Source organism: Artibeus jamaicensis, unplaced genomic scaffold, assembly GCF_021234435.1.
Source record: "Artibeus jamaicensis isolate MK-2021 breed Jamaican fruit bat unplaced genomic scaffold, CSHL_Jam_final contig_64, whole genome shotgun sequence".
In the NCBI taxonomy this organism is placed as follows: Eukaryota; Metazoa; Chordata; class Mammalia; order Chiroptera; family Phyllostomidae; genus Artibeus; species Artibeus jamaicensis.
In genome coordinates this window covers 10,524,324-10,550,546 of record NW_026521911.1, presented here as the reverse complement: position 1 = coordinate 10,550,546, position 26,223 = coordinate 10,524,324, and the positions used below count along the sequence as shown (strand labels likewise).

At 38.2% G+C, this 26,223-nt stretch overlaps 1 protein-coding gene across 5 annotated transcripts in view; it reads right to left on the bottom strand.

The window, feature by feature from the left end:
- Nucleotides 1-19,469, bottom strand: part of ANKRD42 (ankyrin repeat domain 42) — a 45,377-nt gene extending 25,908 nt beyond the window's left edge. Inside the window, exons 1-6 of one of the 5 annotated variants that reach the window (XM_037138595.2) lie at nt 18,563-18,597; nt 17,911-18,084; nt 16,908-17,074; nt 11,884-11,991; nt 7,491-7,610; nt 4,138-4,273 (exon numbers count right to left, since the gene is read on the bottom strand). In XM_037138595.2, the coding sequence (XP_036994490.2) occupies nt 4,138-4,273; nt 7,491-7,610; nt 11,884-11,991; nt 16,908-17,074; nt 17,911-17,968 (589 nt within the window). In that variant the 5' untranslated portion in view covers nt 17,969-18,084; nt 18,563-18,597. Of the gene's footprint in view, nt 1-4,137; nt 4,274-7,490; nt 7,611-11,883; nt 11,992-16,907; nt 17,075-17,341; nt 17,479-17,910; nt 18,085-18,562 lie in introns of those variants that run through there. The other 4 variants (XM_037138596.2, XM_037138593.2, XM_037138597.2 and 1 more) reach the window with 4 other exon arrangements.
- Between the last annotated feature and the right edge of the window lie 6,754 nt (nt 19,470-26,223).

Below are 26,223 nucleotides of genomic sequence, written 5' to 3'. Positions count from 1 at the left end.
AAAAGAAAAAAAACACAGGAAAATGGTCTAATCATAAAATGGCACTAAATACATATCTATCATTAATCACCTTACATGTAAATGGCTTAAATGCTCCAACCAATAGACATAGAGTAGATGTATGGATAAGAGAACAAGATCCATATATATGCTGCCTCCAGAAAACCCATCTCCGATGTAAAGATACACACACACTAAAAGTAAAGGGATAGAAAAAGATTATTTCATGCAAATGTTAAGGAAGAAAAAAGCTGGGGCAGCAGTACTTATACCCAACAAAACAGACTTTAAAATCAAGGCTATAGTAAGAAACAAAGAAGGACACTACCTAAGGATAAAGGGATCAATCCAACAAGAGGATATAATGCTGGTAAACATTTACACACTGAACACAGAAGCAACTAAATATGCAAAGCAAATCTTAATGGACATAAAAAGAGGGACTGATAGAAACACAGTCATAGTCAGGGATTACAACACTCCATTGACTTCAATGGACAGATGTTCCAGATAGAAAATCAACAAGGAGACAGAGGCCTTAAATGACACACTAGATCAAATGGATTTAATTGATATCTTCAGAACATTTCACCCAAACAGCAGAATATACATATTTTTCGAGTGCACATGGAATGTTTTCTAGGATAAACCACATGTTGGGACACAAAACAAGTCTTAATAAACTTAAGAAGATTGAAATCATCTCAAGCATCTTCTCTGACTACAATGCTATGAAACTAGCAATCACAAGAACACTGAAAAACACACAGACGTGGAAGCTAAATAACATGTTATTAAACAATGACTGAGTCAACAACAAGATCAAAGAAGAAATCAAAAGACACCTTGAAACAAATGAAAATAAGAATACAACAATCCAAAATCTGTGGGACACAGGGAAAGTAATCCTAAGAGAAAAATTCATAGCATTACAGGCCTATCTCAAAAAACAAGAAAAAGCTCAAATAAACAATCTAATATCACACTTAAAGGAACTTGAAAAAAAAAACAACAAATCCTGAAGTGAGTAGAAGCAAGGAAATAATAAAAATCAAAGTAGAAATAAATAAAATAGTCTAAAAAAAGATACAAAAGATCAATGAATCCAAGAGCTGGTACTTTGAAAAGATACACAAGATTGACAAACCTTTAACCAGGCTCATCAAGGAAAAAAGAGAGAGAGAACTCAAATGAATAAAATCAGAAATAAAAGGAGAGAAATAATAAGTGACAAAGAAATTTTTTTAAAGTGAGAAAATATTATGAACAACTTTATGCCAACAAATTGGACAACCTGGAAGATACGGAAAATTCTAGGAACATACACTTCCAAAACAAAATCAGGACAAATCAGAGAATCTGAATAGACAGATCACACCAAGAGAAACTGAAGCAGTAATCAAAAATCTCCCAACAAAAGCTGTGGACCAGATGGCTTCACAGGTGAACTCTAACAAACATACCAAGAAAAACTGACATCTCTTCTTAAACTATTTCATAAAATTCAAGAGGCAGAAAGGCTCCCAAACTCATTTTACAAGGCCAACATTATCCTAATTCCAAAAGCAGATAAAGACACTACAAAAAAAGAAAATTATAGGTCCATATCCCTGATGAACAGAGTCGCTAAACCTAACCAAAATATTAGCCAACCAAATACAGCAATGCATAAGAAAAGATCATACACTATGGTCAAGTGGGATTGATTCTGGGAATGCAAGGTTGGTATGACATTCACAAATCAATTAATATGATTCACCACATACACAAAATGAAGGATAAAAGCCACATGATCATATCCATAGATTCTGAAAAAGCATTAGATAAACTCCAGCACCAATTTATGATAAAAACTCTTGGCAAAATGATAATAGAGGGAACATACCTAAACATAATAAAGGCCATTTATGAGAAACCCACTGCTAGCATCACTCTGAGCAAAAACTGCAAGTGTTTCCCTTAAGACCGGGAACTACACAGGACGTCCACTGTCACCTCTTTTACGCAACATAGTCCTGGGAGTCCAGACCACAATAATCAGACAAGAAGAAGAAATAAAAGGCATCTAAACTGGAAAGGAAGACGTGAAAGTGTCTTTATTTGCAGACAACATGATACTGTACATAAAGAACCCCAAAGATTCCACCAAGAAACTACTAGAACTGGTAAATGAATTCAGCAAAGTAGCAGAATATAAAATTAGTATTCAGAATCAGTTGCATTTTTGTATGCCAATAATGAACTAACAGAAAGGAAAATTAGGAAAACATTCTCATCCGCAATTGCCTGGAAGAGAATAAAATACCTAGGAGTGAATCTATCAAGGATGCAAAAGACATACACTCAGAAAATTATAGGACACTGAAGAAAGAAACTGAAAAAGAAACAAATTAGTGGAAGCACATACGTGTTCATGGATAGGGAGAATTAATATCATTAAAATGCCCATTCTACCCAAAGCAATCTATAGACACAATGCAATTCCTATCAAGATACCCATGACGTATTTTACAGAACTAGAACAAATATTTCAAAATTTATATAGAATCACAAAAGGCCCTGCATAACAACAGCAATCCTGAGAAAGAAGAACAAAGTTGGAGGAATCATGCTACCTAATATCAAACTATACTATAAGGCCATAGTAATCAAAACAGTATGGTGCACATATAATTGGCTAAAGATAGTTTATTCAATAAATAGTGTTGGAAAAAATTGGACAACTACATGCAGAAAAATGAAACTAGACCACCTTCTTATACCACACACAAGAATAAATTCAAAATGGATTAAATACTTAAATATTAGACCCCAAATCATAAAAATCGTAGAAGAGAACATAGGTAACAAAATCTCAGACCTTGCTCATAGCAATATTTTACTAGATGTTATCTCCCCAGGCAAAAGAAACAAAAATAAATAAATAAACAAATGGGACTACATCAAACTAAAAGGGTTTTGCACAGCAAAGAAAAACATCAACAAAATAAAAAGACAACCCACAGAATGGGAGAGCATTTTCTCCAACACATCTGATAAGGGGTTAATATCCAAAATTTATTAAGTACTTACAAAGCTCAACACCAAAAGAACAAAACAATACAATTAAAAAATGGGCAAAGGACACTTCTCCAAAGTGGACATACTGGGCAAAGAGGACAGCCAATAGACATATGAGGAGATGCTCAATGTCACTAATCATCAGAGAAATGCAAATTAAAACCACAGTGAGATCCCATCTCAGACTTGTCAGAGTGGCTATCATCAATAAATCAACAAACAAGTGCTAGTGAGGATGTAGAGAAAGGGGAACCCTTTTGCCCAGTTGGTGGGAACACAGATTGGTGCAGCTACTGTGGAAAGCAGTATGGAGATACCTCAAAAAATTAAAAATGAATCTGTCTTTTAACCCAGCGATCCCACTTCTGGGACTATATCCAAAGAATCTAACACTAATTCAAAAGGACATAAGCACCCCTATGTTCATCGCAGTGTTATTTACAATCTCCAAGGTATGGAAGCAGCCCAAGTGTCTATCAGTAGATGAGTGAATAAAACAACTATGGGACATTTACACAATGGAATACTATTCAGTCTTTAAAAAGAAGAAAAATGTACCCTTTGTGACAGTATGGAAAGACCTGGAGAACACTAGGTTAAGTGGTATAAACCAGTAAGAGAAAAATATCATATAATTTCACTCACATGTGGAATCTAATGAACAAACTGAATAACAAGTAGAATAAAGAGACTCATAGATAGCAGAGTGACAGCTAAGTGGTCACAGGGAGATGAGGGAGTACAAGGATGGTACAAAAAGGATTCATGGACTTGGACAACAGTGTAGTGATTGTGGGGACAGGCAGGTATAAGGGGACTAAATGGTAGAGGAAAAAAAATCCAATTTTAATTTTGCCAATTTCTCATTTGCTGATATAGCTCCAAAAAAATCAATCACATGATAGGTACACAATATAGAAGTAATACAAGATTTTAAAAATGTTCATGTTAACATACTTACTACTTAAGTTTTGTGAAGGACCATCAGAATGATGACAGATTAAATTTCTTAAAAAATGATCAACATTTTTAAAGCTTACATTAATGAAAAAACAAAATATTTCCTCTCACGAATACCTGGAAGGTTCCCATTGTAGTCCACATCTTCTATGCCACATCCCCATTTAACCAGAAGTTGCAAACAGCCAAGCCGTCCATGAAAAGCTGCATAATGTACAGGTTTCCATTCTCTCGCATCAGTTATGCTGGGATCCTAGAGGTAACATTCACGAAGACTAAGTTTCTTTCCATTTTGGGGGGGAAACACTAAGTCTACCAACTTAACTCTGAAGTAAGAATGGGCAGCTGTGAAAATTTATATGGAACCATAAACGAGCTCGAATAGCAGCTGCTCTTTTGAGAAAGAAGAACAAAGTAGGGGGGATCACAATACCTGATATCAAACTGTATTACAAGGCCACTGTAATCAAAACAGCCTGGTACTGGCATAAAAACAGGCACATAGACCAATGGAACAGAACAGAGAGCCCAGAAATCAACCCAACTCTCTACAGTCAATTAATATTCGACAAAGGGGGCAGTAACATAAAATGGAGTAAAGATAGCCTCTTCAACAAATGGTGTTGGGAGAACTGGACAGCTACATGCAAAAAAATGAAACTTGAGCACAGACTTACACCATACACCAAAATAAATTCAAGGTGGATAAAAGACTTAAATGTAAGTCATAACACCATTAAAGTCCTAGAGGAGAACATTGGCAAGAAAATCTCAGATATTTCACGCAGCAACTTCTTTACTGATATGTCCCCTAGAGCAAGGAATGTAAAGGAAAGAATAAACAAATGGGATCTCATCAAAATAAAAAGCTTCTGCATGGCTAAAGAAAACAGTATTAAATTAGCAAGACAACCAACTGTATGGGAAAACATATTTGCCAATGATACCTCAGACAAAGGTTTAATCTCTAAAATATACAAAGAACTTACACGACTCCACTCTAAGAAGACACCCAACCCAATTAGAAAATGGGAAAAGGACTTGAACAAACACTTCTCCAAGGAGGACATACAGAACATTCAGAGACACATGAAGAGATGCTCAATATCATTAGCTATCAGAGAGATGCAAATTAAAACCACAATGAGATACCACTTTACACCAGTCAGGATGGCTATCATAAACAAAGCAACAAACAACAAATGTTGGAGGGGTTGTGGGGAAACGGGGTCCTTAGTTCACTGTTGGTGGGAGTGCAGACTGGTACAACCATTGTGGAAAACAGTATGGATTTTTCTCAGAAAAATAAAAATCGACCTGCCTTTTGACCCAGCAATTCCACTGCTAGGATTATATCCTAAGAATCCTAAAACATCAATATCAAAAGAACCTATGCACCACAATGTTCATAGCAGCACAATTTACAATAGCCAAGAGTTGGAAGCAACCTAGGTGCCCATCAGTAAATGAATGGATCCAAAAAAATTGTGGTACATATACACAATGGAATTCTATGCTGCAGAGAGAAAGAAGGAGCTACTACCCTTTGCAACAACATGGATGGAACTGGAAAGCATTATGCTGAGTGAAATAGGCCAGGTGCTGAAAGACAAATACCATATGATCTCACCTTTAACAGGAAGCTAAACAACAAAACAAACAAGTAAGCAGAAAAAAAAACCCAAAAAACAAAGACACTGAAATAGAGAACAAGGGGATAGTGACCAGTAGGGGAGAAGGAAGGGAAGTTAAGGGAAAAAGGGGGAGGGATTTGTGAGGAACAAATCAATCAAGGAAGGACACAGGGACGAGATTTTAGTATTACTAAGGGGGAGGAAATGGGAGGGAGGTGGGGAGCAAGGGGCAGGGGAGGCTGGGATGGGAAAAATAGACAAAAAACTGTACTTGAAAAATAACTAAATAAAATTAAAAAAAAAAAAAAAGAATGGGCAGCTGTTCTTAAAATTATAAGGCAAACACTAAATATAAAAGAAAACTTTACTGAAATCACCGACTTGAACATACAAGCTAATAACATACTTTTAAAAAGAACATAACTAGCCACATAAAAATAGGTTTTAAGCCCTGGCTGATGTGGCTCAGTGGATTGAATGCTGGCCTGCAAACCAACATCACCAGTTTGATTCCCAGTCAGAGCACATGCCTGGGTTGCAGGCCGGGTCCCCAGTGGGTGGTGCGTGAGAGGCAACCACACATTGATGTTTCTCTCCCTCTTTCTCCCTCCCTTTCCCTCTCTCTAAAAATAAATAAAAATTTTTAAAAACTAGTTTTTTGGGGGGGCTGCGATGGGAGAAATAGACAGAAAACTGTACTTGAAAAATAAGTAAATAAAATAAAAAAAAAAACAACTAGTTTTTTTAAAAGGAACCTTAAAGCCCTAGCTGGGTAGCTCAGTTGGTTAGAGTGCTATGTCAAGAGTACATGTCAAGGTTGTGGGTTGAATCCCCCAGTAAGGACACATACACCCAACCAATAAATGCGTAAATAAGTGGAACAATAAATTGCTGTCGATGCTGTCTCTCTCTCTCTCTTTCCCCCCACCCACTTCTTCTCTCTCTGAAATCAATTTTAAAGAAAGAACTTTACTAGTCATTTTACTGGTCACAGGTTCCTGGACAATAAAATGAAAGGAATGGATTCAAATGATCAAATGATATCTTTAAGAGTATAAAGAAAGAGTTAATGAAAAAAATACTAAGATTTTTCACTTTTCTCTACAGAAGTACCAACTCTTACCATAATGCCCTCAATATAGGTAGTTCTTTTCTTATAATAAGTTATTTTTTTACAAACACTGAGTAATATTAAAAATAAATATCATAATAATATTTCTGGAGTTATAAATCACTTTATAAATTATTATATGAAATAAGAGCCACACAGAAATTCAGAAAAATTTACAATCACTGGTGAACATGTGTTTGAAAGCTTCAGAATCCTCCCAGTTAAACTCTGAACTGGCATGAAGAACCCATAGCCTCTGAAATAGTTTACACTACTAAACTGAGTGGGTTTGTTCTTAAGATTTATCTAAATTATTGTTCCTGTGTTTAAAGACAGAAAAGCTATAGAGATCAAATTACTTCCCTAGAGCCCTGGCCTCTATGGCTCAGTTGGTTGGAAAGTCATCCCATAGACCAAAAGGTCCTGAGTTTGATTCCCGGTCAGGGCATGTACCGGGTTGCAGGTTTAATCCCCAGTGGGGGTACATATGAGAAGGCAACCAATCAATGTTTCTTTCTCTTCCTCTTTCTCTTTCTAGCTCTCTACCTCTCTCCCCTCTCCTCTCTCTCTAAAGAGCAATGAAAACATGTCCTTGGGTAATACAAAAAATCATTTCCCTAAAGTCATGGAGAGTATTCAGAAAGTTAGGAAAAGATAACCGGACCACCAAATGCTATTTCACTTATATGGTTATACATTCTCACAGATTAACAGGAATCCCTCACCACTCCACTCCGCAGCATTATTTGTAAAGTGAAGGAATGTCCGTGTGTAGAAGCAAGGTGTACAGGAGTGCAACCACGGTCATCCTGAGCTGCCAGGTTCGCCCCATTGATTATAAGAGCCTAACAACAGAGAAATAAGAATGAGTTCATATGACTATAGATATTAAATCATAAATGCAAATGTGGGTTATTCAAAGGCAAGCAATTTATAAACCTGGCTAAATTATTATGTATGCTCTTACATATGTGCCACAGGCAAAGTATGAGAAGTTCTTAACTAATCCAAAGAAAATGTTTAAAGTCCTTTTTAACGTTGCCTAGGGAACCTTTATAATATCTGATTTTCACATTCTGATCAGAGCATTACATACAGTTTATAAGGCACACTTTTCATGAACACTGATAAATAACCACTGAGTTAAATACTTTAACCCTGAGCTAATAAAAGTCTAATTTAAACTTGCATTATTTCAAAAGCACAGTGTTTTATTAACTGGGTTTTGAATACAATAAAAGGATTCCATTATTAAAGTAACTACTTCTAAGCTTCAAATCAAACCTCTAACTGCACCTAAGAAGATTCCATCTGAATTTACAAGTGGCCCAGTTTCTATGTATGGGTTATATCATATACACAGCACATCCCTCTATATGATATGCAGAATAATTGCTTCAAAAAATTATTAATATTTTTCTAGTTTTTTCTCCCCGAGCATTTTTCCTTTTTTAAGCATCCCATATGTAGCAGTATTTTAGAAAAAGTTTAGTCATCACTCCTATCAAGAGTTTTAAGAAGAATAATCTCCATGGTTTGATTTGACTTACATTAACAAACTAGTTAAGTCGTCTCAAACCATATATTGAGCACTCACTATGTTTTAAAAGTCACTACAAAAAATATGAAGACATATTAACTTAGGGAATTAGGCTTATGTAGAGACAAAGATAACCATACAAGTCTGTCCTTGACAAGAACTAAACGTATACTAAAAAAAAAGCACTATACCAGCTCTGAGAAGGAAGAGGTCACTTTCAGAAAGAAAAGGACAATCGAGGCAAGAGAAAATGGCTTGAACTATTGCTTCTTTAATAGAGGAAGGAAAGTATCCAGTAAAGCTTCATTTGACCCCAATGTCCCCTAAAGTTACCATTTCCACTTCCTGCTTCTCAAATTAGTACCTCAACTTTAAATCCACCTGCAAACTGAGTGTCACCCCCACCACTGCATAGAAATACAGCCAGCCTCCTCTATGGTGAGCTCTTAAATTCAATGGCACATCCCTAAGCTTTATTACCTTTAGTTTTATCCTATAACTGGTACTCTGCCTAATTCCTTCACTTCCGCAGCCTAATGGATCCTGGCTCTACCTCTCAGACTTCCTCCTGTGAATTGCTTACATTTTTTCTCTGCTTTCTTCCATCTTTACTGGTAACATTCTGTAACATTTGAGACTCAGCACTCACTCTTCTCTATACTTTATTATTTGAAATATTTGTCTCCAGCCCCCTTTCAACAGCCTGCACCTTCTGCACCTGAATGACCTACAGGCACCTTAAACTCAAAATGTGCTAAATTGAACTCAACCTCTTCTCTCCCAAATCTCCCTGGCCTTTAAGATATCCCTATCTACAGTTTCATAATTCCCTGTCATTCTGACTCAAAACTTTAAATTCTCACCATACTCTGTCTATGACTGCTTTGGTAGATGTCAAATCACTTTCTCCATTTCCCACTGCCATCACCTAATTTCACCCTCTATGGTTAGTGAGTATACCAAAAATCTCTAATTGGTCTGTGCATAACTGTGCACTGCCCTTAAAACAACCCAAACAGATAAACAACTACTTCGAAGATAAAAAGGTCTCTTGTCTTATCTCATTTGTTTAAGTGGATAGTTGATACTAAAATATCTGACACAGAATCCCATAAGTTCTTATTTAGAACATATTGGGTTGGAAAAAAAATCCATTTAGTTTTTCCATAAAATAAAAGGCACGTTTTTAATTTTCACCAATAACCTCATTGATTTGTATATTTTAAGTATGTCAGTGATCTCCTGCTGTTGGCTTCTAGTGGGTAAAGGCCAGGGCTGTTGCTAAACATCTTCCAATGTGTGAGACAGGCCCAAAGCAAAGACTTATTTGGCCAAAAGGTCAACAGTGCCAAGAAACTTTGCAAACCACTTCTGACACATTTGATCAGTTATGCCACCATCTCCACACACTGCACAAATTTTTTTTTGCATTTCAGTGGTGTCTTTATCTTTCATGAAATAAAGTATAATATGCCAAAAATGTTGTGTACTTTCTTCCATCTTCAATGTTAAAATGGCTGCAGAAAAATTCACCAATTCTGATAAGTTTTTTTTAATGCAAGCTGATATGACAACTGTCACAGTACAATCGAACAAAAGTGTTTCAAATGACATTAAAGACAACTAAGCACTACTGAAACCATCATATAGAAAAATATAATGGACTTTTTGGCCAAACCAACAGAAGTGTGATTGCAGGAGGAGGGGTGTATAGGGAGACTAAATGGTAATGAAAAAAATACAATAAAAATTATTAAAAAAAATAAATTCAGAACAAAGTCCAGGAAGAGGTGATAGATAAGGAAAAGGGTATTAGCTGAAAGAAAAGTTTTAGTTGGAGAATTGAGAGAGCACTGGGAACATAAAGTGTAAGAAAAAGGTGTGAGAATTAGCAGATGGACTGTGAGGATGGAGAGGCAGCAGCGGGCAATCTGGTGAAGGGGCGAGGCCGAGATCTGGAAGGAAGCCCAGAAAAGCATCTTAGTGAGAAGTGAAGTCCATGTGAATTCCAGACAGCTGAAGTTCACATGGACTTCTCTAAAGAACTGGCATTGATAAACATTCCCTCTAAGATATAGATGCCTTCTAGGGTTTTCTAATATTCCTCATAGAATCTCCCAAAATATAAAATAAATAATTATTATTTTAACATAATCTTGAATTTCTCCTTTATAGTTATATGAAGTACATGTCTGAATAATCTCAAGGTTGGTATAAAACTACCATGGCCTTTTTCTCTTTTTTAAAAGAAATCACTCTAGGTTTCTGAAAATAGACATGTATTGATCAATCAGCTGTAGTTACTTCCCCAAATAGAAAAGTTTGGTTACACCAAAATGACACCTCACTCTTGCATTCTGTTACCAGATCCTAAACAGAACTGTTATGTCTTGAATTCCTTCAACTGTGCTCCCAGTTCAGCTTCATGCCTGTGTTTCTTTTCCTCTCCAGGCAACAACCATCCACCCTACCCCCCTTTTTTTTTCTTGTATCTCCAAGCAACTGACTCTCCTTTCAGCATCTTTTTGGTGCGGCTTTTACTTTACTCTGAAGCACTTGCTCCAAGTCAGCTTTGAAGCCTGTGCCTGGGGTCAGGATCCCCTGCCCTCTAAACAGCACAGAGAACAGGAATATACTCAGCTATCACCCTGATCAGACTGTGTCCCTTTACATCAGCCCAGGCTTGATGGCAAAGAAACTAGGTCCTATCTCCTCAACAAGGTGGAAACCTGATGGTCAGTCCTGCAAAAGTCTGGGAGGGCAGACAGGATGTCCGCTGGCTTATTAGGGTATGAGCAACATGGGGTATAACATGGAGGTTGCCACCCAGGCACTAGGGCCAGACAGTCTGAATTAAATTCCAGCTTTACCACCCCTTAGCTGTGTGACCTTGGGCAAGTTCCTCAGTCTCTCTGTGCCTCAGTTTCCTCATTTAGAAAGTGGACATTCTAATAATCCCTACCCCAAGAGTTGTTATGACGAGTATGCCGTGTAGGAATAAGCAATTGTCATGATTCTCATCCCCAGACTGGTGACCTGAAGCTGTTTGAAGAAGGGAAGGAAGTATATAACTTTCAGAATATTACGGCTTCATTAAAGAGAATGTCTAACTGGCCAATAAACATTATTTAAGGTAAAATGACTGTTTTCACTACCATTCCATTGAACACATTTTGTTTAACTTTCACCTGAATTCTTACTTTACCTGTATGTCCATGCCCATGTTCTAACACCCCAGAAGTTTTATGAGGCCCAGTCTTGGTCCGCCTTCATAATACAATTAAGTGACTAAAAATTTTTGCAAAAAATATTAGAAATAAAGGCACACTGATATGACACCTGTCACAATGCAATCCAACAAAATTGTTTTGAATGAAGCTGAAGACAACTAAACACTACTAGAGCCATTGTATGGAAAATATCTAACGGACTTTTTGGCCAACCCAACAGAAGTTAATCTACAGAATCAAACCATTAAAATAAAATCTAATTATTAAAATAAAAGCAATAGCTTATGAGAGCTATGCTGAAGTGTTAAGCTTACTGAATTTTTAAAAAGCAAACAAAGTTATTATTACCTGCATACACGCATCCTGACCCCTGATTGCAGCTATGTGAGCTGCTGTCCAGCCTCTTGTAGTTGCTAGAGTAATATCGGCCCCATGCCAGAGGAGCCAATGAAGACACTAAATTAAGAAAATAACCATGTTCACAAGTGATAAGGCAGATGTTTCGAACATTTTTATATCTTTTAAATTTAGTCTGTATCATGAAATACTGCAGCCAGAGAAGCATAAGTGAGTGAGGGAACCAGGTATAAGAAAAACAAAAGCAGAGGCACAATGATACAGTAACCAACATGTAGACTTTCCTTTAAGATTTTATTTATTTACTTACTTGTTTGTACTTACTCACTTATTTTTAGAGAGGGGGAAGGGAGAAAGAAAGGGAGAGAAACATGGATCAGTTGCTACTTACACACCCCTAACCAGGGACCAGGCCTGCAACCCAGGCATGTACCCTGACCGGGAATCGAACCAGCAATCTTTCAGTTTGCAATATGACTTCCAACCTACTGAGCCACACCAGTCAGGGCTTGGCTTTACTACTGGGTAAATAATAGGCAGCAGTGGGAACTGTGACAAACTGGAGACAACAATCCTCGTCAATAAGGTGCTACTCAATTCCGGCCGGTCATCACTGTGAGTAAAATGTTGATCCAAACCTAATATTTAACCAATATTGTACAACCCGAACAGAACATGTGTGAGCCAAATTACTCAGAGGCTGCTAGTTTGCAACCTCTGCCAAGGATGTTTCCAATGGGTCCAGAAGCTCCTGTAGCAAAGCAAACTTTGCTATTCTGATGATACTCTCTAAAAACATAGTGATTTATATTTTAAAAAGGGTGGGAATCAAATGCATCTTCATTTAAGATTTTTAAAAATTACCCTAAGTCTCATTATAATATAATACTTAGAGGTCTGTGCCACATGTAGTATTAAGTTTGTAGGCTCTACCTTCAGGAAGTTTTTTAAAATTAATTATATCATTGCAATACACTAAAATCAGTCATAGCCATATCATTTGTTGAAAAGGCTTACCATTTAGGTATTATTTGCCTGTCACAGAGATTAGTGGCCAAAAATATATTTTTTAGAAAGCTCCACTTCACTAAGAATCACAGTAAATCATTCATTTATTCCACAAATATTTCTGGAGAGACTACAATACACTATCCTGTTCCGGTATTGGAGAATACTGTAAATATTCATGTACAGGTTTTTTATTTGTCCTAGGTAAGTATGTAGAAGTGAGATCGCTGGAACATAGGTAAGCATATGTTTAACTTTATAAGAAGCCACCAACTGTTTTCTAAAGTGGCTGTATCGTTTTATACTTCCACCAGCAATGTATGAGAGTTCCAACTGTTCCATACCCTTGTCAATATCTCCTATTATCATTTCTTGGGTATTTCTGGTTTTGTTTTCTCATTCTAATATGTATGTAGCAGCATCTCATTGGGGTTTTAATTTGCATTTCCCTGATGCTTTTCATATGTTCAGCTGCCATCCATATTTTTGAGAAAGTATCTACTAAAGTTATTTGTCATTTTTTGAATTGGGTTTTTTTTGTTTTCTTATTTCTGAGTTGTAAGTCTCTTGTTCTGGTCACAAGTTCAGATACATGATTTGCATATATTTTTCTCCTGATTTTTCTTCTAGAAGTTTTATAAGGTTAAGTTTCAAACTTTCTTTTTATACATAAATGTCCAGTTGTGCCAGCAGCATTTAATGAAAACAGTATCTGTTCTCCATTACATTATATTTGCATCTTTATCAAAAATCAACTGACAAATAAGCAGGAATTCAGAAATGGCTAAGTGAGGAGTTTGGCAAATCCTCCCCAAGAAGCGATGATAAAACTGGGCAAAGGTGTCAAAAACAACAATTTAAAGACCCTGGAAATTTCCCAGAGGCAATATAACAAAATAAGGAGAATTTATTCTAGAAAATCTACTGAGTCTCAGCAAGAACAGGAAGACTGAGCCTACAGCTGCCCCTCTTCCCCACTGCATGGTGCAGAAGATCTACCTATGGACAGGCAGATCCACAGGACAGCTCCATTGTCCTACTGGAAGGGTTGGCTTAATTAAAAGCTAAACATGAAAAGTTCCATGCCCAGACACATTGTCAAAAACACTTCCACTCCTCAGAATAGCCTGAGAAAGCCAACATCAGAGCTAGCCTGAAGTCATGTTGCTGGTTGGGGCAAGCACAAAACTACAGAGTACCCAGGAAATTAATAGGGAGACACAAAAAAATGAGATGGCTAAAGTGGGCTTTACTAAGATTCCACTTATTCCTCGTAATCTAAAAGGCTGTGTGCGTGTACAAGGCTGCTCAGACTCAAGAAAAGGCTGAAGAGGAACTAAGTTAACTAGACATCCCTGGCTAACCATGAAGCCTTACAAACACATTTTTCTAAAAAAACAGATGTCCGGTCAATTTTTAAATTGCTTCAATTTTGAAAACACTCACCAAGACACACAGAGACTCATCAATAAAAGAAGAAATCCTTACTGGCTTGAGGTATTTAAGCATATGCTCTCGTAAGTCACTGGCTGACCACTAAACTATACTGACCTAGGAGTGAACCCTAAAAAGCCCAATGGACTTTTTAGGCTTTAAAAAAAACAAGAATTAAAAGAAACAACAACTGAGCAGTGGCTACATGCTGAGAAAACCAGACTCCCCCTAATTAGTCCAGGCACGTAAACAAGCAAGCACCTAGCAGCAACCACCCCAGGCAGGGGTGAGGGAGTAGGATCAAACTCCAGAGTCGCTACAATATGTAATCTGAAATGTCAAGGTTTTTAAAAAGATTTTATTTATTTATTTACTTTTAGAGACAGGGGAAGGGAGGGAGAGAGCGAGAGAAATATCAACCTCTTGCACGCTCCCATCTGGGAACGTGGCCCACAACCCAGGCACGTGCCCTGACTGGGAATCAGACTGGTGACCTTTTAGTTCTCCATGAGCCACACCAGCCAGGGCTAACATGTCGTATGTTGGAAGATGGGATTGGAGATATAAGTCTACCATATTAAATAGCTTGAACTTTGTCCTATAGAGGGTGAGTGTTAAGTAATATGAGATTTTAGTTTTAGAGTGGTAAGGTTGTATACAGAATATAAACTAGAAGTAGACAAGACAAAAAAGAAAATTAATTAGATCTAAGGCAGTGGCTATGAGGATGCAGAAGACAAAAGCGAAAAACAAAGATGGAATAGAACCAACTGACTTAGTGATCAGTTCTTACTGCATCAATGTGCACCATGAAGGGCACCTTCATCTACAGAAATGTTGATGATGTGTAATGCTTCTGAAAAAAATTGAGACAACTCAAGGAGATACTTTTTAAATGATCGCATTTGGTGCTTCTCAGATTTCCGAGAAAATTTGCTTTGCACTGTATATTACAATGATCACAACGAACAATACTGTTTTATAATAGTTCTATGCGGTTTTTCTGTTGTTGTTACTAAACAAATATTTTAGATAAGTGATCTTCAACCAGTGTGCTGCAAGAGTTTTTAAAACATGCAATACCTGACCATTTAGAGGCACATTAGACCCTCTACTGCAGCAGTCTGGGGAAACATAGCAGCTAAAATAAGCTCCCCATACGCAGCCTTGAACCTTGAGAAAAAATCTCAATTATCTTTGCACACAGCCCAAGAATAAGAAATCTTGCATAAAAAATTTACTAAGCACTGCTTGTACTAGCTAAAAATCGAAATGAACTAAATATCCATCAATTGAAAAATGAATGAATTCTGATACTAGTCTAAGAATAGACTATCACAGCATGGCTGAAAGAAATATAGTAGAGGTCTTGGCTGGTGTGGCTCAGTGGACTGAGTGTCAGCCTATGAACCAAAAGGTCACCAGCTGGATTCCCAATCAGGGCACATGCCTGGATTACAGGACGAGTGCCCAGCTGAGGGCATGTGAGAGACAACCTATCAATATATCTCCCACACATCCATGTTTCTCTCCCTCTCTTTCTCACTCCCTCCCCTCCCTCTAAAAATAAATAAATAAAATCCTTAAAAAAATAAATGACATTACATATATTTAACTACATGTATCAAGCTGCAGAATGATACATGTCATTTATATAAAACATGCCATTTAAGACCATGATACAAGCATATGCAATAACAGCATAAAACAAAGATGGGAATAATAAACACCAAATTCAGGGTGACAGTTATCTCTGGCGTTGGAAGGAGGGAAATGGTGCCTAGGAGGGCTGCACAGGGACTTCAAATGTATCTATAATATTACATTTGTTTTCCAAAAATCTGAAGCAATTATAGCAAAAATGTTAGGACTTCAGAGAACTAGGTATTCACTATGTGTTTTTAAAAGACTTTATTTATTTATCTTTAGAGGGGAAGGGAAGGAGAGAGGGAGAGAAACACCAATGGTTACCTCTCATGCGTCTCCTTTTGGGAACTGGACTGCAACCAAGGCATGTGTCCCGACTGGGAATCGAACCGTGATCCTCTGGTTCACAGGCCCGCGCTCAATGCACTGAGCTACACCAGCCAGGGTGGTATTCATTATGTTACCCACTCTAAGTTACTCTTTATGTTTGCCTTTGGAACCCAGCCACCACACTGTGAGGAAGCACAAAACAGCCCAGGCGGAGAATCTCCACAAATAGGCCCATGTGGAGGAGAATTAAGGTACCCAGCCTACAGCCAATATCTACCACCAGACATCTGCATGAACAAGACCTCAGAAGGTTCCAGCCCCAGCTTTTCAATCTGTAGCTGAAGCCCAGATATCATGGAGCAGAACAAGTTGTCAATGGGATCCAAATTCCTGGTTCACTCCTGAGCATAAATAAATGGTTCTTTTATGCTGCTACATTTTGGTCTAATTTGTTACAAAGCCAATTGACCAAAACACCCAACATTAGACTGAACTGAAAAGGAAAATATTTGCAATGCCTCATACAGGACCTCAGTCCTGTTGGTCAAGTTTACAAAATTGCTGTAAACTTAACCCAGTTTTATTCACCTTCTTACCTCCAAACTTCCAGAATGTGCTGCCCAATGTAAAGGGGTAAATTTATGGAGAATATCAACTTCATTAATGTTGGTTCCATGTTCTACTATTTCTGAAAGCTGCTTTACATCTCCAGCTCGTACTGCATCATGTATGCTACCAAAATGCACTTTCCTCCTGGCGCCTACTGAAAAATCAGATTGTTTAAATTATAACACAAAAAAATACTGAAGCAATAAGTCCAAAGAAAGAACAAAATGGCTTTGATTTTCCAAATAATTTACTACAAAGATAATTTTGATTAACATATTGATCCATTCCAATTCTAACATGAAACAAGCATGGAGAACTGGTAAACAAACTGAAAACCAATGACTTTTCTTGGGCTGATCAGAGAAATGAGGTCTCAGGAAAGACAGACAAATACAGAGAAACACATTAAAGTTCAGCTTACCTGGAGCAGGAGCCATTGGAGCCATAAAGAGCTAGAAGCACTTAAATGGGGAGTCATTGAGGGATTTTAAACAGATAAAATAATAATTATCAAATTAATGCTGGGTGTATAGGACTGGTTGTGGTTAGGGGATTGATTATGAAGCAAAATTTCAACACTAGAGATTCAGGAAGACCATGTAAGAAAATAGCTATGGTAGTCTACAGCAGAAAGGTTGAGATCTGCAACCAAGAGAATGGCATCAGGAACAGAATATTCAACAAATACTATGAAAACAGCTTGCACTGAAATTGGACGTGAATAGTGGACAAAATAAAGGAAGAGTATTAGGATAACTCCAAGGAGTCTGGCTTAGTTCCCTGGTGTGGTACCATTGAGACAGTGAATGCTAAAGGACAGAGAAGGCATATGGACACAAAATTATCCATAGACATGTTCTCCAGGTGCCCAAGCAACAGTTTCACAAGGGACTTGTATGAGTCAGCAGCTCGGAGCAGAGCTGTGAGGTTCAGACTTCAGTGTTAGATGTGTCTCAGTACTAGGTAAGTTTTTCTGATACCCATCCTCACCTCCTACTGGAACTAATGGCACTCTACTCTTCTTTATGATATTCATCACATTAGTCATTATTTGTTCAGCATTTATCTTCTCCAGGAGAAGGTAAGGAATATGCTTGTCTTCTTTAATGATATATCCTTAAGGCACAGTGCATTTTATCCACTTCGTAAATCTTTACTAGATGGCTGAATGAATAACATAGATTTGGGGGTCCCCATTAGGGTTGAAGTCATAGTACATAACAAGGAAAAAAGCACCAGTGCTGGCACAGTCCAGGGAATGAAGGAGAAGATGAAGAAAAATCAGCAAAGAAAAGGAAGAGTCAACAGAGCAGAAGGATGAAAACTAGGTAAGTCTAATGTCATCTCCACAAGGTAAATGCTTCAGAGAAGACAAAGAAGAATTTAAAGGGTTCTTACGATTTAACCAGAGTGCACATCAATGGGTGAGAAGCCTCAGGAATGTGCAGGTGGAAAGAAAGGCAGTAAAGCTAAAACGAGGGAGGTTGGGGAAAAGGTGAACAGTTTTGAGACTCAGTGAAAATAAGTCACTAAGGGGAAAAGAGGATTGACAGCTGAGAAAGACAACTGCCAGAAAGGGATAAGGCTGCTAGGGGCAGAAGTGAGAAAAGGAGACAAGGGCCATGGAAGTAATAAGACTCACACGGGGTTGCGTTCTCCGTGGAGGAGGTGGAGGGGCCTGACCCGGGCACCCCGGGCATGGTGCGGTCCCACGAACTCCGGGGTGGAGATGAGTCCAGGCCCCTGCTGCTGCGACGGTCTTCACTGGCTGTCACCCATGAGCCACCGCAGAGACCGCTTTCGTCTTCGCTAGGACCAGGGCCGCCGTCCTCCCTTGCTCTCTCCCAGGAGCCCCTGGAGCGGAACCCTCCGTCTTCACTTTCCTTCTCCCAGAAACCACTGAGGCGGCGGCTGGAGTCTTGGCTGCCGCTCACCTGGGAGGAGTCGCTGGCCGCGTAGCCGCGATCTTCACTTACTCCCTCCCAGGAACTACTGAAGCTGAGGCCGCCATCAACACTCCCTCCTCCCCAAGAGTCACTGAGGCGGAGGCTGCGGTCTTCACTGCCCCTTTCCCCAGAGTCGCTGGTTCCGGGGCCGCGGACTTCCCTGACCCCCTCCCAGGTACTACAGAGGTGGCGGCCGCAGTCTTCTCTGCCGGTTCCCCCAGAGTCACTAGAGTGGTGGCCGCCCACTTCACTGAAACGGATGTCGCTGCTGCCAAATCCGCGGTCTCCTCTCACTCTCTCCCAAGAGCTGCTGTGACCGTGGCCACTATCTCCCCTAACTGTCTCCCGAGAACCACCGCGGCGGTGACCCAGGTCTTCACTGACCCTTCTGGAGTCACTGATGGAGAAGATAATGTCCTCACTTACGCTTCCCGTGGAGACGCTGCAGCGACGGTCATCACCTTCACGGGTTCTTTCCCTGTCTTCGCTGAAACTGAACTCCTGGTCTTCGCTACCTCTTTCCTTTGACCGGCCGCCGCGATGGCTGGGTCGGCCGTTTATCCTCCACACACCAGGGCCAGTTGTGGCGGCCGCCGTCTTCGGCTGCTATTCCCTGCGAGTCGCTGTGGCGGCGACCGCCGAACACGGGTACGCTCTCCTCCGAGTAACTTTCTAGCGTTCTGACTCCCGCCACCTGCTTGGAGCGACGGCGGCTGAGCCGTCGCCTTGGAAACGAATAAACTTCCGGCGTGCTCGGGTCATTTCCAGTTCCTTACGACTTGCGTCACTTCCGTCTTCCCTTCCTTCACCTTTTTCAAGGCTTCCCTTCGAGAGTCGGGTCCTGGTGTATACCGGTTTTCGGTGAAATTCCTTTCGGTCTCATACCCAGGGTTATCTAGGCCCTGTCTTTGTAACTGCTAGGCCTGGATCGTGCCCTTCATGGCTCAGCGCTCAGGTGGAGGCTCCAGGATTGCCGTCTGCGTAGGTGACCTGTGTGGCGCGTGCCGGGCGGGGCCTTTCGTCCTTGGCAAACCTAGTGTAATTGTTTAAGTGCTGGTTGGGACGTTGAAGAAAAGCTATTCTTAATCCTAACTTCTCACAGGTGTGGAAAAAGACCTAAAGGAAAAGGTAGCAGCTGCAGCCGCTCTCACTATTGAGTGCTTACTATTGCCTGGTCCTTTGATAATCGTTTGGTACTTAATTCTCACAATAATTTTGTAAGGTAGGTGTTACCCCTATTTTACAGGTAAGGACATTCAAAGTATCAGTTACTTGCCAAGGCCAAACAGGTAAGTTGTAGAACCAGTGCAAAAAAAGCAAAACAAAAAAAATCACAGGTTATTTGTTAAGAGACTGCTCCAGGTTTTCTGACTTAAAATTCAAGGTTCCTTTCACTGTAACTGTAAAATGTTTACTTTGAACAATTTGGCCCAGATCTTTTTCTTCAACCCTATTGCTTAACATGTATTTTTCATTAACTATTTATTGTAAATGTATGGGTCAAATGTGTGCAAACTTACTAGCAGCTGAGAATGCAGAAATTACAGTTGTCCTCCAATGTCATCACCCACCTTGATTCTCCTCATCCTGGTTTTTTCCCCTATCATTTTTGCCGTGCCACGGCAGGGGGAGGTGGGGGGCCGCAGGCAGTTGTAGTTGCTATAGTTGCTACTTTTTTTAAGCTACAAAACTTTTAAATTTTGTTTTTCAATTACAGTTGACATTCATTATTTTTTGTATTAGTTTCTGGTATACAGCATAGTTTCAGACAATCATGTACTTTACAAGGTGATCGCCCCTGATATTTAAGTACCCATCTGGCATCATACATGGTTCTTACAATGTTGACTTTATTCCCTATGCTGTACTTTACATCAGTTTTGTAACTACCAATCTGTACTTCTCAATCCCTTCACCTTTTTCACCTCCTCCCCCTAACCTCCTGACCTCTGCCTTGCCATAGGTTTTTGGAAATTCCCCTGACTGTATTTTTCCTCTCTTGAAATACAGTAAGTTGCCTTTCTTTAACTTCCACAGCATCTTGTAATATTAATAACTGCCATTTGTTGAGCTCATATGATGAGTCTGGCACTATAGTAAGTGCTTTATATTAGTTTTATTTAATCCTTAATATAACCTTCCAGGATAGTATTACTGTTGCTTTACACAGATAAAGCGCCAAAGTTAATTGTCTCAGAACACATAACTAGTTAGTTGGAAGTACCTGAATCAGGGTTCCAAACTAGATCTTTGATTTTGCTGCATATACTCCTCAAAGTCTCTGAATTCCTGCAACCTTTATATTAGACCACTTATCACATTGTATTATAATTACCTGGTTAACAGTTGATTTTCACCCCTACCCTTCAAGGACTCTGAGCTTTTTGAAGGTAGGTACTGGTTTCTTTCTTCATTTTGGAGTTCCTGAGATCTAGAATATATAGTTCAAGGGGGAAGTGCTTACTAACTGCTGTGTGGGTGAGTGGGTCGGCTGATTGGTTGATTGTCTGGTGGATGAACTGATAGACTGAAAGTAAAGGTTTTTACACATAGGAGAGATTTGGGGATTAGTCATCCCAATTACCTCATTTTTAGAAATGGGGCATTTGCGGCATTTTACCAGATATCTGTTGAATTATTCATATGGGACACTTTCTATGCTAAGGGATTTGCAAATAGTTTCAAATTTAATCAGTATTATTATTTCTGTTTTTACAGATGAAGAAACAGCGCAGATTTGGCCAAGATCACATAACTAGGAGGTGGGGGATTGGAACCAACTATGATTGACTCCAAATTAATATAGTGCTGTAGCCACTTACACAATAATGGTAAAGGGTTCATTTTTTTGCTCTGGATAAACTCACTGAGGGAATGAGGCCATGTGTACATCCTTAAAGGATGTACACATGGCAGGAAGGAACAGAAAAGGAAACAGAAACAGCACAAAAGCAGAAAAAATAAAATCTCCCAAAAGACATTAAAAAGGATTTAAAAGTAAAAGCAGAAGTAATTGAAATGGAAAATAAATTGATCACAATAATAGCTGGCACTTGAAAAGAACAATAAATAGACACTTAGCAAATCTGAGGGAGAAAAGGAAACAATTGGAAAACAAAAGGAACATTTTACAGATTTGAGGGTCTTTGAAAATCAGAAATAATTTAATGTAAACTTATTCTAATACTCCTGAAAATTGACTTGCATAATTTCCTAGGAAAGTATAATTTAAAAAAAAATTGGCCTAAGGGTTAGAAAACCTTAATAAACTGATAATCATAAAAGAATGACCTATGTATGCCTGACAAAAGGCACCAGGAACAAAGCATAAAGAAGAATACTTCCCAACTATGATGGTATTAACTTAATAAATGCTAAATAAGGAGAGCTTTGAAAGAAAAAAAAAAAGTGTATCTCAGTCTCACCAATGTGAATGCAAAAATTCTAAGGAAACTATGAAGCAGTCAGTGCATTTAGAGAATGTCATAACCAAGTTGTGTTTATCCTACCAGTACAAGGATGGGTTACCTTTAGACAGTATAGCAATGAAAATACTCTAATTTAATAAATGAGAAAACTGTATGATCTTAAGTCATATGAAAAGTCACTTGAAAAATTAGCATCTATTACTGATTTAAAGTTAAATTCATATTAATAAAAAGAACTTTAACTGAATGAACAAATAAACAGCACACTTAATGTTATAGTCCATGTTAATTGCAGTCATTCCTGTGAGATGGCACTGGTTTGCAATTTTTGGTCCCAGTGTAATAATAAGCAAGATAAGTTAATGATTGGAAAGGAAATGAAGACATGATGTCATTGTTTATCTAGAATGTCTAAGACAACTGTAAAATACTAAATGTTAGAATAAAAAGTTCAGTAAGATGGTAAGCTTGATAGCAACATACCAAAGTAAGATTTGCCACTAATTAGAATCAATTTTTAAATGTAAAGAAAGATCTCATTCACGTTAGCAGCAACGGTGGAAAATTCTAGGAATAAGTTTATCAAGAAGCAAGCAAAGTCTACCAGAAAAAAACCACAGAACTTCATTTATGGATGTTACAAAAGATCCAGATAGATGGAAAGATGCTGTGTCCCTGTGTGAAGAGGGTCAGTACTGTAGGTTGGATTCTCCTGAGACCATAAATTGGTTGCATTTTAAGTAAATTCTAATGTAATTTTTAGTGGAAATTGGCAAGATAATTTAAAGTTTATCTGGAAGATTAAATGTGGATTAAAACATTTCTGAAAAAGGACAATTAGTGAGATCCATATTAGAACTATAAAGCTAGAGTATTTAGAACAGGGTGGTCTAGGAACAGGACTAGACATTAGTGGAACAAACTATTAATAGAGTGCAGAAATAAGCCCATTTATTTGTTTATTACAGAGGTTTTTTCAAATGGAGAAATGGCTCTTACGTATTTTCACATACAACAATTTCAGAATTAAAGATGAACATAAAGTGTTAGAAGACAGTACAAAAAAGTTGTTTCATCTTAGGAAGACCTCTCTAAGCAAGACAAGCCCCAGAGACCACAGAGGGAAAAAATTAGTATAATAAACATTTAAAAGGCTACAACCTATGTTACTATAAAGTCAAGATTGGAGAAGACACTCTAAAAGTTTAAGTCAAGAAAGAATAACAAAGTCATGAGCAAAAAACAATTAAAATACCAAGTGGAAAATAGCAAAAGAAAGGACAAATTCATAGGCTGTTTGAGCAGCACAAGGATAAAAACTATGGACATTAAGTGTTGCAAGAGGTTGTCTAAACAAAGCACTCTGAAGACTGCTGGTGAAAGACTAAAGTGTAGTGACCCATGAAGGACAATTTCACACCTGTCAAAATTCTAGATAGATACTATGCTTTAACCAGCAGCTTTCAAGTTGTAAAATCTTCAAACTAACTGGCTGACATGAATGTACTAGGATAGTCATTGCAACAATTTGTAATTAAATAGAAATTTGAATATCCATCAGTGAAAGAATGGCTAAAGGATGTTACATTCATGCTAGGAAATGCATAGCAGTAGACATACAGATCTATGCATTAATCAACAGGGAAGGTTTGTAAGATGGTAAATGAAAAAAGGCAAACATATTTGTGTGTGTGTATATATATATATATATACACACACACACACACACATATATATATATTATGTGTGATCTCATTTAATTTCTAAAATAACGGTAAAATTTTTTTCTAAGTTCAAGAAGGATCTATACCAGATTGTTAACTCCATGGTTACTTTATACAAGAAAGGACATGAAAGACTATTTTTTATACTTGTATTTGATTTCTGAAGTTTAGTTCTTCCTAAGTAAAAATACAGAAGTACAGAAAGACATGCACTGTCACATAAAGCAAAGGATAATTTTAAGGAGTATATGACCCAGGAAAGATTAAGAGGCTGAGAAAAGCACATTGGTTCTGGCAAGGAGTCATTGATAATACTCAAAGGAATTTTAATGAAGTAGTCAAGATGTAAAAACCAGGTTGCACAGAATTTTAAGGTAAGTAAGGGACTGACATGAAGTTTCTCAAGTGAAACCGTGTCAACACACTGAAGTGGGCATCTCAGCATTCTAAGGAAATGGAACCCTTTATAAGCAGGAAGATTATGGTTCCAATTAGTAAAAATGGCTAGTCCTCTTCCACCTCCACTTTAGGTTTCCCTAAGTAAGGTAATTAATCAGTTTGTCCCAAAAATCCCCCATAAATCAGTTGTTTGCAGCTAGTTCCAGAAAAGGAAGCAGGGCTAACCCCAGACTAAAACTTGAACTAAGGGTTTTCGTGACCTCTACACTCCTTCCTGTCTGCATTCATGCTTTCCTTTTGGTGCACACCTGCAAATCCTGAGGGACACCACTGGTGCCAAGTTTTGGCTTTTTGCCCTTCCCTGCCTGCCCAATGAAGTGTCCCATAATTTCAGGGATCTGAACCTATATAGGATCAGGAGAAAACTTTCAGCTACAGAAGGTCAGGCCTTGACAATAGGCTGGTTTTCCATCTCTACCTCCAGATTACATTTTTAGCTTAATCTTTTCACTTGTGGGCATGGTTAAATGCCTTAATACTTTCCTGAATATTTTGTATAAGCCTTTGAGTATGTATTGGACACTAATATTGTATGTAAAGAAAACCAGGAAGATAGAATCTAAAATTCTCTTTTAGTGTAAGCTGTTATATGAGAATCTTAGTTTTTTCTCCCTAAAGCTGTTTTTAGCTGAACAACAGATTATTATGTAGTATTTTCTAGAACGTGAAAGTTTTAAGTAGGTAAATTATGTTGACAATGTAAAGGGTGTAATGAAATTTGCAGTTAACACCATTCCTTTTATTTATTCTCACAGTCATTTCAAATGATAACATTCCACCTTCCATAAGTTTCTAGTTTTCCTTGCTACACCTTGCAGTATAGATTACTAGTTCCCAGTGCTGTGTTGGCTACTGCTGTCCATCTTTTGTGGCTAAAGTTAAATGTCTGATTTCTAAATCACTTAATGAGATTTAGCTGTTCATTAGAATGAAGTATGGAACTTTATTAGTTAACTGACTTACTAGTTTCAAGCAGAAAGTATAACTGTGGAGCATCTTAAATACAAGTTGTTTCTGAATGATAATCTACTAAATGACTCCAGATAAGGAATCTGTTCTTAACATTCACTGTCATTTCTAGAGCACAGCCCTGGTTAAATTTTGCACAGGTGAAGGGTGCAGGGGGAGGGACATCTAAATCACTACTGGATATCCCATAGCCCCCTACCTCCAAGGAAAACCAATTCCAGGTGGTCCAATATCTGGTCATTCCAGTACTGTCCCTCCAATTTCTCGAGTGCTATGGAGTCTTTCCAGCTCCAAGTAACAAGTCACATCTCTCTTGAACCTATGACTTCGGTAAGCTAACTTAGCATGCTAATGTCTCCTGTTCATCTCATTCTAACCACTAATCTCTTCAGTTAAATTTTTTAAGGTTAACTCTTATTTTGTCACCTATCACTCACTACTTCAGAAGTGTTCTCTCACCTTCCTATAAATGTTTGTTCCCCAGGCACCTCTTCCTCTATACAGGTATTAGTAGGTTTGAATGTTGTCACATACTTTTCAACATTTGGTGAAAACTGATGACTTCCTCTGAAAGTCATAGCAGAAAACTTTTAGATTCAGATTCCAACATTTCTTCCATGACTGTTCACATATATTCAAAAGTTCAACTATCACATGGTGTTTGTAACTCAAGTAACAGTGGACACTTAGCCATTTTTTTTTTACTAGACCTCTACAGCATTTGAAAATCTCTAAAATTTTATTCACTTGATTCTATTTTTAAAAAGGCCAAGATGC